The sequence below is a fragment of the Neopsephotus bourkii genome, unplaced genomic scaffold (assembly GCF_033783945.1).
Source record: "Neopsephotus bourkii isolate Nb327-2 ecotype Australia unplaced genomic scaffold, CSIRO-AGI_Nbou_v1 NB_1638, whole genome shotgun sequence".
Classification (NCBI taxonomy): Eukaryota; Metazoa; Chordata; class Aves; order Psittaciformes; family Psittacidae; genus Neopsephotus; species Neopsephotus bourkii.
Genome location: NW_026902113.1, coordinates 1,874,558 through 1,889,727, shown reverse-complemented (window position 1 = coordinate 1,889,727; position 15,170 = coordinate 1,874,558). Strand labels below are relative to the sequence as shown.

General features: G+C 36.7%; 1 protein-coding gene across 11 annotated transcripts in view; it reads right to left on the bottom strand.

Moving 5' to 3' along the window:
• Positions 1 to 15,170, bottom strand: part of CNTN5 (contactin 5) — a 637,852-nt gene that overhangs the window by 216,452 nt on the left and 406,230 nt on the right. For all 11 annotated transcript variants that reach the window (XM_061374568.1, XM_061374569.1, XM_061374565.1 and 8 more), the window contains 2 exons: positions 11,510 to 11,633; positions 5,375 to 5,550 (listed from right to left, as the gene is read on the bottom strand). In XM_061374568.1, the coding sequence (XP_061230552.1) occupies positions 5,375 to 5,550; positions 11,510 to 11,633 (300 nt within the window). The remainder of the gene's footprint in view (positions 1 to 5,374; positions 5,551 to 11,509; positions 11,634 to 15,170) is intronic.

Sequence of the window (15,170 nt, the reverse complement as noted above, 5' to 3'; positions counted from 1 at the left end):
CTGTCTCCCCAGAAAACTATTGTTTTATATGTCCGCATCATGGCTGACTTCTTATTCAGTACCTCACTGCAAAGTCATGGTAGCTTATCAATTGGAAAAGGACATTCAACTTGTAGCTAATCAATAACCTTCTCTGTAGGTTAAATAAGAAAATAGATTGAATATAAAAGAGGAAAATGATACAAAGAAGCCAGTGATAATCAGATTAATAAAAATGAAGTGACGAGTTCCATAAATGATAGGTGAGAAGTTATTTTCCCCTAACACTTCTCTATTTTTTTTTAGCCCAGACAGCAAATATGATAGACATGGTAGTCTTCTGAAAGGTTAAATAATTCACAGAGAAAAGCAATTCTGTTTTGTGACCTAACGGAATACAGAGTTTGGACATGTGGCAAAGGTAAGCGCAAAATATATCCAATGTTGCAGCCAAAGTTGTACCACACTGCTCCAAAGCGAGACTGTGGAACCCAGAACAATAATATGCAGGCAGGTAGATTCAGTCAGTTTGGGAACCATATTTTTTCTAGTCTCCCACGTTCAAGTCACTTATCTTTTTTTAGCTCATGTACAGATGCCGAAGTAGCGAACATTGAGAAATTGATATTAAAGTTTAATTTTGAAATTCTCCTGTTAGCTTACACAAATTTCTAGCAGGAATGAGAGGAAATGAGAGACCAAACTAAAACAATGTAACAGGCTATGTGTGCTTAATACCTAAGTTACTTCATATAACTCTTACACTTTGTTATTTTGTACCCTCAAAACATTTTTGATGATATGCACTTCTATAAAATTACTAGATGTTGAACAAAGTTGGGTTTTTGCTTGCAGCAACTATAAGTTTGCTATTGTTTTATTTGGCTGATGCTCTCCCCTTCATATATGCATATTTTTCATAATGCAGTAAAAAGTTAAGCTAGAAGAACTATGTTTCTGTTTTCTATTTCCATTAACTGCAGAATCTTTAAAGAGGTGTTTGGGATTTGAATAACTCTTCCGTGGAGATAGCCACACCCAGAAATACAAAATTCATTAATGTTAAGATGGGCTAAAGGAATTCAGTAATTATCTAATGTTCTCACATTTTAATGAGCTGATTAGAATCTTGTTAAGAAAATATTCTTTGCATGTGAACTATTACTTGTGTTTGTGAAGTATAAATCGCATTTGAAACTACCAGACTGATAGCTTTTTATCTTTACAACAACCTATTAAGTCCAAACATGTGAAATGTGACTTTAAACATATGATTTTCGTAATAAAGAACTGGGGCTTCGAGCAACCTTGTCTAGTGTCCAGGGAAGGTGTCCTTGCCCATGGCAGGGGGGGTGAGACTAGATGATCTTTAAGGTCAATTCCAACCCAAAGCATTCTATGGTTCTATAAAATTATTTTCATCAGGGAAAAGTGGCAAAGGAAGTAAGAATAAGTAATTCTGATTTGCTTGACATTTTGTCAGTGTTAACTGTGCGCATTTTATTCCCAATTTTTCTGCATAAAATTCTATTCAAGACAAAAGTAATTCCTGGCCAATAGGTGCTTCTTTGGAAAACACATTTCTCCTCAGCTTCTCTTACATCATGGGGTTTTAATTTCTCTTTTTTTCCTCCTTTAGTTTCTTAACATAGCATTAAAAAGCACTACCTTGGGCAGTGCAAAGAAGAGAAAAAAAGATAACTTTTTTGAGTTTAAATCTTCATAAATATGTGCTATGATAGTTTTAAATTTCATGCAGACTGCATATAGCTGGTCTTTCCACTTCGCTCCATAAAAATAACCAGTGACACCTGAGGCTATTTCAAAAGTTATATCTCCAGTCATGTATAAAAGAATTTCATTTTATATTTCTTTCTCTTTCAAATACATTGTATAAGTATTTCAAAGTTCTGTTTTAATTATGCACATGTTCAAATACTATAATGCACAAACATTTATACTCTTAATGCACCATCAGTGCTCAACTACATGATAATAGCCATAGCAACTGGACTTTTGGCCATGCAGTTGTGCAAAAACTAAGAGCCAACACAATAAACCTTCTTTTTCAGGTTTTGTGATATTTTGCATAGGCACATTATGGCACATGTTTTTCCTGTAAGACTGTCAAAGGCCTTGTTTAATGGTCCCTGTTGTTTCCTTTCTTGCTGTATGACATTTCTCTCTTTAATTAGAAGAACAACTTTTCGAGCTGTAAAGTTGTAGCTAGTTTCCACAGCAGTAAAGAGGATTGAAGCAAGTCCAGGAACTTAATTTTTTAATTTTTTCTGTGAAAGTAGTAAGTTTCTTAGTTTCTGAAATCTGTGGCTTTCAGCGAAAAAAGGGAAACTGCTATTATGCGTAGCTTTGTTCTCAGAATCAGAAATGCCTTGGTTTATCCTTGGGATTATAAATTACCCTTCAAGCCATTAGAGCCCAGCAAAATTGCAGGACATCAAATACTTTTAATTACTTTAAGGTTAGGATCGTTCCTTACAAAAATATTTTTCAGTGCTTTAATTTCTGTCTTAGTGAAAATAACTAGAGACATGTTAACATGCAAGCTTGCTGTTAAAAAGCAACACTTCACTATGAGGGTGGTGAGACACTGGCACAGGTTGCCCAGAGAAGCTGTGGCTGCCCCATACCTGGCAGTGTTCAAGGCCAGGTTGGACAGGGCCTTGAGCAACCTGGTCTAGTGGAAGGTGTCCCTGCCCATGGCAGAGGTTTGGAACTAGATGATCTTTAATATCCCTTTTAAACAAAAACATTCTTTGATTCTAAGATTCCATGATTCTATGAATGCTATGAAATGTCCTACTTGAACTATACTGAAGTTTTACCTTACAGTATTTTTTCACAGCCATGACATTTAAAAGTTTATTATATTTTAGGGTAATGTAAGCTAATTTTTGTCTAGTGCATCTCTACCTATCTGCAGAATGCTTTAGAGCTCAATGCTAATTACTGAATAAACGTAGTCTGATCTAAAGACCATTTAATTGTATACTGCCTCATCCAAGGTTGATTTCAGGTAATTAATGACTTTCAATGCAAGAAAAAGAGGAAAGAGTTATTAATAAATGAGATGTATGTATATGTGCATGTGTATATATGTGTGTATATATGTTAAAATATCTTAATATGGAAAATTTCCTCATTTATTTCCACATTTATTTCAGAAAGATTGTGATTACACACATCTAGTTTTCCTAGATAAGAAGAGGTATCAAAACCATTATGTTTTAAATCATAAAAACATCTTTCATGCTGTAAATATTCCCTTTAAGCATCAGAAAAGCACATTTTAGTTTCCTAAAGGAAATAAAAGTGTATTAGCACTTTGGGAACCAGCATAAACTTTATATCACCCAAGATAACAGGATGAAGGTATTACATTCTTTTCTTCAAGGAAATTTATCTGAACTATCTGTTCAAACTCAATGTCTTAGATATTTTAAAGCTGAAATCACAATGAAAATCTTTATTTTAAATTTACTTTGGATCTGACTTACTAAAACATTTCTGCAATACAAGCATCTCTTCTCACAAGTTCTGTGTCATTGTTAGCAACACTTCAGCATTTCTAGCTAGCATTCCTCCATTAACCTTCCTGAGAAACTTTCATTACAGTTTCCAAGTAAATACTTTAATGAAGAGAAATCACATTCAAGCCGTTATAAAGTAACAACTTTGATACCTGCAAAAGCAGCTGTGCAGTCTAACAATAATTTAAAAATCCAGTCAAAACAAACTCTGCTTCATCAGGGACTGTAGCTATAGGACAAGGGGTAATGGTTCAAACTTAAACAGGGGAAGTTCAGGTTAGACATGAGGAGGAAGTTCTTTACTGCGAGGGTAGTGAGGCACTGGAACAGGTTGCCCAAAGAAGTGGTAATTTCTCTATCCCTGGCTGGACAGACCCTTGAGCGACATGATCTAGTGTGTGCTACTGAAACTAATAAACCTTCAGTTGTTCGAACTCAAGCTCTTACTTTCTCTGTATTTTTTTATTTTTCAGCTGAAGGTCAAATGGCCACCTGTTAGCCATGCTCCTGAAATGGGAACAGAAGTCTGAGATTCAGAGCCCTGGAACTATCTATATCTACCAGTTGTTAGGTCCTCTAAACAAGTGACTTGTTTTACCATAGTTTTCTTGTCTAAAAGATAATATGTAGGAGAATTTTCTCAAAGCTACAACTAAGGCTGAGGTTCAATAATGCTGTGATGAGACCACTGTTGTGATGTTAGAGGTTTTAAATATACTACCCTGGCATGAAGAAACCTAGAGAAATGTCAGTAGTGCTCCCAGCTCAGAAGTGGGTGGTTAGTTCCATGTTCTTGCTAGAAATATCTTGACAGGATCTGCATCAGGTAACACTAAAGCTATAGCTTTGAGAGGTCTGACTTTAGTGAGAAGGTGTAGATTAGTGGAGAATCTCAGACCCCACACTATCTCTGCTGAATTATCCATGCCAACCTGTGTGTTAGTAGACATGCAGCTAGGCAACTTTTCCTTAACCCCCCTGTTTTCCAGTTGTGATTATATGAAGATCTGCCTCTTTTTTCTTGGTAATGTCCTATTTTCACCAGGAATTAAGAAATTATGATGAGTTTATTTTGCATCTCTCCAAAACTCCTTCACGGTGGGTTTTGCCTACATAAAGCATTAAAATGGTGTTACCTGCCTTCTTGTAAAGTGCTGGAAGTAAGTCAGGGTTAGAAGTAGAATATCTGATATTGTGGCAAGTTTTTCTTTATAATATTTTTGAAAAACAGCATGCTATAGACAGACCATACCATTTACTTGGGATCATGAATTCTTGATAGCTTCTGTAAGGTATGCTGTAGTAAATTATTTCAAAGGCATTGGTATGACGTGTCTAGTTTCCATTAACTAAAAAAAAATATATCTCGGTCTCCAAATGTATGCATGATGTGTCTGCATAAACATGGTCATAAAACATGCACATTTATATACATATATACATACAAAGCTATGCTCATAGCTAAAGTTGCAGACTATCCTACAGAAACAGATGCAGTTTATCCCGCTCTAAGTTTACAGTTCTTTCTCCTGCTCAGACACTGTGGCAAAACGATAAACATTTCAGGAAACGAGTGAAAGATATCTTAGCAGAGTGTTCCTCATCAAAGGATAACATTTGGAATCATCTATTAGAGTTATTTTCCCTGATACTGTTCTATTTTAAAAGTAAGAAGGACAAAGAAAAGCACGCTTTCCCACTAAGAATTTTATTTCTAATTTAGATATCCTAGCCCAACAAAGTCAGTGGACAGTGTGAGTTCTGTAATGTGTTCAAATTACAGTTTAGACCCTTATCAAGCAATGTAAAAATCTGATTTATCCATGTGAAAAGAAATTGTTACTCACATGCAAACTGTAGAACAGCTTCTCTGCTTAAAATACTGCCAAACATGTTGGTGGTTAAACACTGATACTGTCCAGAATCCTTCATTTCACTGGGGTTATTGATCATCAGACTTCCTTCTATTAAACTGTAGCGATAATCACTTTCAATGTCGATTTCAGTTCCATTTCGAAGCCATCTTAGGGAAAAAGAGAGAAATTACCTAAGTAATTTATGGCCAAAGGAAGGCATCCAGCTTAGTAAACAAAACCTGACACCCCCAGTTTTTATAAGGATGACAGCTACTTAAAGATATCCTGGGAAGGAACCCATTTCTTTGGCAGAGCTTTGGATGGAGACATTTCACAAAATATGCCTAACAAAGTTTTTTCTGAAAAAAAAAGAACCAAGCCACAAGTAAAAACAGATCTTCTGGCCCTGAAAAGAAAGTGTATACTTTGTTTTGCCTGTGCCGAATCAAATTAGTAACCCTCTTCTTTTTCTTTCCCCACCCTCCTGAAAATGCTATCATCCACAAAGGCTTCAGACTTGAAACCCATATAAGCAAATGCATCCTTCATGTCAAAAATAGGACTTCTACTGTGCTTATGATAATCAGTGTTTCAATCCACATTCTAACATTCAAGCCTTAAGTCCAGATGAGGTTAGAGTTGACAGAGCTGTCTGCACTATATGAAGGCAAAGAACCCTTCTTTTCCAGTCTTCCAGCATTTGCTCTTCTAGGCTCAAGAAATGAAAAAAAACTGATTTAAATACAGAAAGGAGAAGAACAAGGACTATGAAGAGCAGGGAGGTAGGATTTATGTACACAGGCTGCTGTGAAACAAAGGAAATTGGCAATGGACAAAAGCAAAATAATCTCAGATGGAATAAGCATACACAAAATTCAGAGAAGACTGGGACATGTGAGACTGGAATTTGCTGGTGGTTGGTCAGGGGTAATGCCTGGCAGCTACCAGGTAAATGGATACTAAGATCAGATGAGGAGTTGGTAGAAGTACTGTTTGAGAGGTGTTTGGGAGTGAAATGAGAAGCCTAAACAATAGTGACAGTGCTGGGAGGGAACATATGGTAGAAAAAGCCAGGCTGTAAGAAACATACTAGAAAGTATCACATGTGAGCCAAAGCACTGAATAATTCTCGAATGAACACTTTCTGAAGTTTCAGAAATGAAGACCTAACAGTCTCATAATTTTGCTGCTGTGTGAGTGCATTTGGGGTTTTGGTTGTTTTTTTTTTTATTTCCCCTGGACATTCTCTGCCAAAAAGCCTCACCCCTCTCATTCATCTCCAAAGACTGAAATAACAAACCCTGCTATAGTCCACTGGCTGCAAAAAAAAAGATTTTGTGTGGTAGGTTAATAGACTCCAGTACTCTGCAATAACCTTTGGGGAGGGGTGCAATATCTCAAATAAAGCATAATAATCCATCTAAGAAGACTTTTTAGATTGGCTTTCATGTCAAACTGTATAGAACATGAAGCTGTTAAAAGAATGCAAAGAAGAGATAAGCAGTGCAAACAAGTACGGCACAGCTGTTGTGGTACACAGGTATTTCCTTCATTGCTAGTTTGCAGTCATTCTGCAGTTTCAAAACTGCCTTCAGAAATTGACTGGCACTTTGCCACAGTTCAGCAAAGGGAAGAACATTGCAACATCTAGACTCCAGAGGCAACCTTAATGAAGTAAAATGATTATCAGTTCAACCTACCTTGTTAACATTCATAGTGAGTGAGGTACAAACAGAAAAACTTAGCTAAAGCAGCTCTGAATTTTTCTTGATCCAAAGGTGGGAATTGTCAGAATTAAGACAAATTATGGAACTATTATTTGTCCCTTTTCTTACGATTGGACTTTTAATCACAGGAGACCCCCGTTTCATTTAATGTAAGAAATGAAACACTGTTGACATTACATTGCAAAGGGTATTAGGGAAATGTCTGTAGGATTTACTACATTGTTAAAGAGATTCATATATTCCTATAAGGAACTGTTGATCTTGAACAATTTATTAATGAGTTAAGATTTTGAATGAAACAAAGAAATTTTAACTTTTGTATATATATATATATGGAATAAAAAAGCAAAATCAATTGATCAAAAAATGATGGGAAATTTAGATAAGGAAAAAGTAAAAAATCTGGCATTTCCAAATAGGAGCTGACACAAAATTCAATTCCTTTAATTAGCTTTCTTCATTATTTTTGATTTTCAGTTAAATTCAGTGTAAAAATACATTTTTGTAATGATACCCCAAAACTCTGGATCTTGATGACTGCCTGCCTATGTATCTTGGGGTCTATCATGGGTGATTGTATCCCTTGCATATAATCTAAGCCTGTAAGAGAAACAGCAACACTGAATTGTGTGACATGTTTTCTTCTATGTACCCTGATTGATCTGGGAGGACAGAATCCCAAATACAATACTTAAAAGGTAGCAAGGTGATAGGGAAAATCATCTACATTTTTTCTTGAAGGCAAGTGACAGATAACATTTCAAAATGCTCCATTTTGGCTTAGGCAGACAGAAAGTAATCTAAAAATATTTTTCAACTGTCTTTTTTATGAGGAAATGATGCTGACAAAAAATTCTAATCAGCTTGAATGTGTTATATATACATGTATATATTATACATAAAATAGGAAACATAGTGTTTCACAAGCAGTGAAAGCAGCGTAGTGAAGCAGCATCTCAGGAATTCTGCACCTGCCTTTAACTCAGTAACACTGCTGAGATCCCACAGGAAGCTTGTGAATGTCTGTATTCCTCGTCAGAGGTCTCATTTATGCTCTTCATTGTACATTTCCTGACTTCTGATACTAAAGCATGATTTGCAGAAATGCTGTGCAAATGGAATCAGTTTATTTCAGGGAGTTATTCCCTAAATTAATGCATCTTGATACTTTAATGAATGAAACTCAAGAAATTATGTTTTTTTTTAATTTCAGAGTAGAACTTGAACAAGATGAAAAAAACTGTTTCCAAGGAAGAAGAAAATCTGAAATGATGTGACCCTTCGCCACTCTGTTAAAATGATGTAACATCTTAGTAAAAAAAAAAAAAAGAATTTATAAACTGGTTTCATAAGTTACACATACTAACAAAATTAATTACAATGGCAAAGACAATTTAAGTTTGGAATTTTTAAGTGCTTTATACATTCTTTTAATGTAGCTTAAAAGAAAAAAATTCTACTGTGCTTTGGTTGGTTTGTTGGGTTTTTTTTCTAAAAATAATTCCTAGCAGCATGGACCTCACAACCCATATAAATAAATATCTCTATTGTCCTGTGTTTGTAGATAACAGGGTCTTGAGTGATATCTTTTAACCATCTCACATGCCAAAGGTGAGGCAGAGACATACAACAAACCTTTGCCTATCTATAGACTTTTTTGAGGCTAAATTTCCTCTGCACCTGCCCTGAGAATAGTAAATTCCTCACTAAGTAATTTATCTCTCTTTTCCCTTTTCCTGAATGGTAGTGTGTACTGCATATGCTGCACAGACAAGTGACAGCAACTTAAGGAGGAGAAGTTAAATGGTGCTGTTAGAATTAGGCCTTTTGGGTCGAAGCTTTCCTTGCATGAACAGTAGTCAGGAAATTTTGTTTGTAAGGCAGCTGACATCAATGGTCTCTGGAGAACTGAAGGAATGGATATCACCAAATCATAAAACAGTCCAGGAAAGGGACCTCAAAAGATCATTTAGGCCAATATTTCATGGGAAAGGGAGGCTGATGAGATTATCTAGCACTTTGTTCAATTACATCTTCAAAATGTCCGGTGACTCTGTCAAGTCCCTGAGGAGGTTGTTCCAGTGAATGACTGTTCTTACAGTAAAAATTTCTTTCTTGAGATGAAACCTCTCTTGCCTTCTCCATGTGGCCTCTTGTGAAAAGAGAGCCTCTTTGTAGCTGCCCTTTAAAATACACTGAAAGTCTTTATTTGTTGACCGCATTCCATTGGGAAAATGCAAAAAAAAAAACAACAGTTGGACCAAGAGAGAAGGGAGATGACATAGGCCCTCCAAAGAAAATCTCCACAAGAATGAGGTTGTCTGGGAGAGCTGAAGACAGGGTTTCCCTCTTTTGGTGGGAACTTATGACTTTTCCCCATGGTTGTGTTATTTTTAATGGACTCGTAAGACTTAAACAGTGTGTGGAAATAATAGAGATTTTTTTTTAATCAACAAGCAATATATATATAATAGAAATTTCACAAGGAATGTAAGTGAGGAAGAATACAGCATTGCTTTTATCCTACAAGGTGGGGAGTTTGAAATTTCAGTTTGAAAAATTTCTGGTTGCTCATTCCTAATCCCATGTTACATGTTTTAGTCATGCCTGCACTGCTTGAGGAGGTTGTGCCATGAATCACATCCATTTAATCACAGAATCATAGAATAGTTAGGGCTGGAAAGGACCTTAAAATCATCTAGTTCCAAGCCCCCTGGCATGGGCATGGATGCCTCACACTAAACCATCTCACCCAAGGCTTCGTCCAACCTGGTCTTGGACACCCACCAGGGAGCATTCACACCTTCCCTGGGCAACCGATTCCAGTGCCTCACCACCCTTACAGTAAAAGACTTCCTCCTTATATCCAATCTAAACTTCCCCTGTTTAAGTTTTAACCTGTACCCTTTGTCCTATCACTACCGTCCCTAATGAAGACTTCCTTCCCAGCACTCCGATAGCTCCCTTCAGATACTGGAAGGCTGCTATGAGGTCTCCATGCAGCCTTCCCTTCTCCAGGCTGAACAGCCCCAACTTTCTCAGCCGATCTTCATACAGGAGGTGCTCCAGTCCCCTGATCATCTTCATGGCCCCCCTCTGGACTTTTTCCAACAGATCCATGTCCTTTTTGTGTTGAGGACACCAGAACTGCACACAATACTCCAGGTGAGGTCTCACTAGAGCAGAGGGGCAGGATCACCTCCTTCGACCTGCTGGTCACGCTCCTTTTGATGCAGCCCAGAATACGGTTGGCTTTCTGGGCTGCAAGCGCACACTGCCGGCTTATGTTCATTTTCTCATTAACCAATACCCCCAAGTCCTTCTCCACAGGGCTGCTCTGAATCTCTTTTCTGCCCAACTTGCAGCTGTGCCAGGGATTGCTCTGCCCAAATGACACACATCTATTTAAAAGAGGCGGATTCAGTGCTGTTACGGTAAGGATATCTAAAGATAGTTCTGCCTCTCAATTTCTTCCAGCTATAGAAATGTAAGTTCTGTGATTCAAGTAAGTCTAAGGAGAATCCATCCAGAATGCTAAAGAATCCACAAATGAATTAGGTTTAATAGGTAAAAAATAAAATACAGAAATTATGATTGTCACATATGACAAAACATACCGATAAGAATCCTGATGTTCCCTTTATAAGGGAAGAATGATTGTATGAGAAAAGATAAGGTGTATAGGGAAATAATATTCAACCATATGCTCCCCCAGTCCTCCTACATCACTTGTAATTTGTATAAAATATGAGTAGAGTCCAATATATCAAAGGGGTTAGGTGACTGCAACATATTGTTCCCACCTGCAAGCGGGCAGCATTAACAAAATGAACTCTCAGACTCATAGATGCATTATAACAGATCCATATAGTAGCTATCTGCGGAATAAGACTCCGTATGAAAAATTAGGCAAGAGGCAATGGTTGCAAAGAAATAAAATGGTGGACATGTGGGTGAAAAGACACCAGATTTGGCTCAGCCATGGTATCCTGTATTGCATAGTCATGTCATTTAATGTACCTGTTCTTTACTGCTCTCCTTATAAAATGGGGCAGTATTTCATATCTTTATAGATGGTCAGAAAAAAAAAAATCAATTCAAGATTTTGTTCTCGTTGGTTGTTACAGACACAAGTCAGAAAGATGGACAAAAGGAGTCCTTCCACGTGGATAGATATGATGACAGAGAACATAATTTGTAACTTCACATACTGCTTTGCTTTTATTCACTACCACTTATACTTCTCATTCAGAATCAGAAAAGCATTTAATCAGGAAAGCCATTTGTGTCACAGAACAGTTTCTGTTATGTTGTTCTCCAAAGCACATTGAACCTCAGAGTGGGATTGCAGAGGCTAATATTCTGAAAACTAAAAAAAAAATAATTCCAAAACAAGTACCTGTATGTGGGAGTAGGATTTCCACGAGCTTGACAATTCAGAAATACTTTCTTCTCCTCAGAATCAGTTGGAAAAATGACATCACCTGGCTCTTGTACAAACACTGGCCCATAATCAACACTTTCTGTGGAAACAGAAGTGCTACAGTTTAGGAAGTCTGAATAAATATAAACGTATTATAGCTTTTATAAAATGAGATTAAATATGAAAAGTTATGATTGTTTTCCAGAGGTTCATATCACATTATTTCATATGCTATATTAATAATCAATAGTTAAAAGAAAAAATATATAAGGAAGAAATATTACTAAGTCAACAATAAAATATATACCATTGTTTAAGTCTTCATCATGCCTTAAAATGGCTTCGTTATCAGACATATTTTGGCCTGCAGTTTAATGTGCACCTATAGTGAATTAATCCAGCAAGAGGAGTTAACTCTGCTTATAGAAAGCAAGGTAAACAAAAATCTTCTTGCTGCTTGCAGCAGCTTATCTCACAAAAGACTTTATGCAAAGCAGTTGCTAAGAAAAATCACTTGTAAAATTAATGGCAGCAACTGGTGGCTACTGTTAAATAATATATATCAATATCTGACATTCATTTTCCTCCGCTGTCTTCTCTAATTTTGGCATGTATCTGTATCTTCATGTGAATTCACATTTCTGAACAAGAAAAGCTAGGCGGACCCACAGAATACATCTGAGATTCCAATTCATTCATGTTGCAAAGACAGAAGTGTAACCTTCATAAAGTAAAAGGCTGCAGGTTTAGAACTCCTGATCACGTAGGTCTGAATAACTAAAATGCTCACTGTGCACTAGAAGACTGAAATTTAAATCAATTTAGACTTGTTCCTAACTTTCAGATAACTTAGTCCCATACTGCAAATTTAGAGCACTAGCGTAATGATTTGGGTGAGGTGACATAGTTACATTGTTTTACTACTTGCAATTAAACATATGGGAACAGGATTTTCTCTGTCAGTTTTATGGTTTCATATGTTCACATCATAAAATTTCTCCAAATGGCACTGAGGGCAGCATGACACATTTAGCAGTTTACAACTTCTTCTTGTATTTATCCCACCAGTATTAGCTTGAAGTGAGAAAGTCACACCTGAAGACTTTAGAGTTTGGTCATAGACTTATAAATGTTATTTACTGTTTTGTTCCAATGACACCACACAACTTCAAAAACATCTTATGGGCTCACAGTTTTGGGAACAATGACTTTTTTCACACTGCTAATAGTTTCAGAAAGACTGAGTGCACAGGATAAGGTGCACAGGACTTGAGTCTTGGGTTTTGGTACAGGGAAAAAAGGTGTTGGAGTCTGAAAAAGGATGAGAAACATGGGAGACATAGGCTATAGGTTATTAATTCTGAGATGCAAATTTCCATGTCCTTAAATTCTGTGAAATTTTGGGTTTCTCAATTCTATTATTATCACACAGTGAAAAGACGACATGAAAATCCATTATGCTGTTTAACTGTCCTTTTTAGGGACTATACATACGCTTATTATACACTTAGTTTTTTTTTTTCTTACAATGTTATTCAAATGAGTACCTTTATTTTCAGGTATATATAGTTCTACTGAAACTGATTAAAATAATTAGCCTGTAAATTCCTACAGACAGAAAGAGTAGCAGCAATTGGTCATTTATGTTTTGTGTAATTTTCAAGCTTATTAGCCCTTTTTGTAATACTGTGTGAAAGTGTGGATTGCTGTTCTGCATATTTACATTACTTTCATGTTTAGATATATTACTCTAGTTGGGTATATTGTCAGAAATACATTTTCTGGGACAAATAACTGATTTATTTAAAAAAGCCCAACCACAATAACTGACCTCAGATATGTGCTTATATTATCAAAGTTAAAATAGCTTCAGTACTATGTTTTGAGCACTACAGCTGAGGCTTCCACAGGGGCACTGGAATCAGCAGGAAAAAGAAAGGAAAATCTGGGCGCAAAAACATTGCATAGATTGTTTCTGACAGTTTGTTTATCTGCTTCTTATATGGCACAAAAGAAAATACTAATGAATGTAGGTGCAAATAACGACCTCTCATCAGCCTAGAATCTAGCAAAACCAAGAATTAATGAATGAATGAAAAACTAAATCATAGGTTTATATTTGGATGTTTTCACATGCAGATTAGTAGATGTATGGCTAGAGTGTGTATTCATGAAAATTAATGATTTCTATCTTCTCTCTAGATTTTATCTTCTCCCACAGAGTCATTCTGTAGATACATTATAAAGTCATAGTCTATGTTTGCTGGAAAGAAAAGATGCAATTCTAGGAAGGTGCTACTGTCACTTGCAGTACAGCTATTTTTTCTACCTGTCCTACAGTTTTTCTACCTTTTCCACAGTAATACTGAAATAATGTGTTGCTCTTCCTTTTGGAAAAATAACCTGAATTCTTTAGGTGGATACTTGCATTTTTAATGGTAGTGCCCAAATGGGTATTTGTGCTATATGGAGTAAGAAGAACAGGCTTTACTTCTGCTGCATCAAAAAGAAGCATAACCAGCAGGTCGAGAGAATTGTTCTCCCCCTCTGCTCCACTATAGTGAAACCCTACCTGGAGTACTGTGTCCAGCTCTGGGACTCCCAATGTCCAAAAAAAAGACATAGATCTTTTGGAGCAAGTCCAGAGGAGGGTCATGAAGATAACCAGAGGGCTGGAGCACCTCTCCTTTGAAATCAGGCTGAGAGAACTGGGCTTATTCAGCCTGGACAAGAGAAGGCTCCAAGGATACTTATAGCAGCCTTCCAGTAAATAAAGGGGCCTATGAGAAAGCTAAAGAGGGAAGTTTTACAAGGGCATGTAGTGACAGGACAAGGGAGGATGATGTAAACAGAAAGAGGGCATATTTAGATTAGATATTAGGAAGAATTTTTTTTCTGTGAGAGTACTGAGGCACAGCTGCCCAGAGAAGCTGTGGCTGCATCATCCCTGGCAGTGTTCAGGGTCAGACTGGACAGGGCTTTAAGTAACCAGGTCTATTGAAAGGTGTCCCTACCCATAGAAGGAGGATTGGAACTAGGTCATCTTTAGGGTCCCTTCCAACCCAAACCAGTCAATAATTTCATGATTCTATGTATCAGCACAGTGAAGAAAAAGGTAAAAGAGAGAGTTCAGAAAGTTAAGCGCATGCAAGTTGTTCCTAAAGGATGAAAAGATGCACTCAGCTGCTTATCTGCATTTCACATGGAGATTTCACTTCAGAGATTAGAGACTCAGAAGCAACATCATAATGAATGAGATGTCCATCGGATTGTAGCTAAATGGACTAAATGAATTCTTAATTAGATCATATGGACTGCAACAGTATAATTGAAGAAACCTATATTTTGTAGACACCAAAGCACTTCCTGAAAAGACAAAATTATATGTTTATAAATAATTAGGCTTAATAAAAGGCTGATTAAATAAAATGCAGTGGGGTGTGGTACGTGATATGCAAGAAAATATAACAGATCACCTAATTATACCATCTTTATTTAAGACATGAGTCTCCTGGCAGCACCTGAAGTGACAAAATCCAGACCCCAGGACCATGTTCTGTGCAGCCAGGTGTAAGTGAACTGTTCATGCACGGAGACAGTGGAATTCTACATGTTACAACTGGAATAAATAACCATT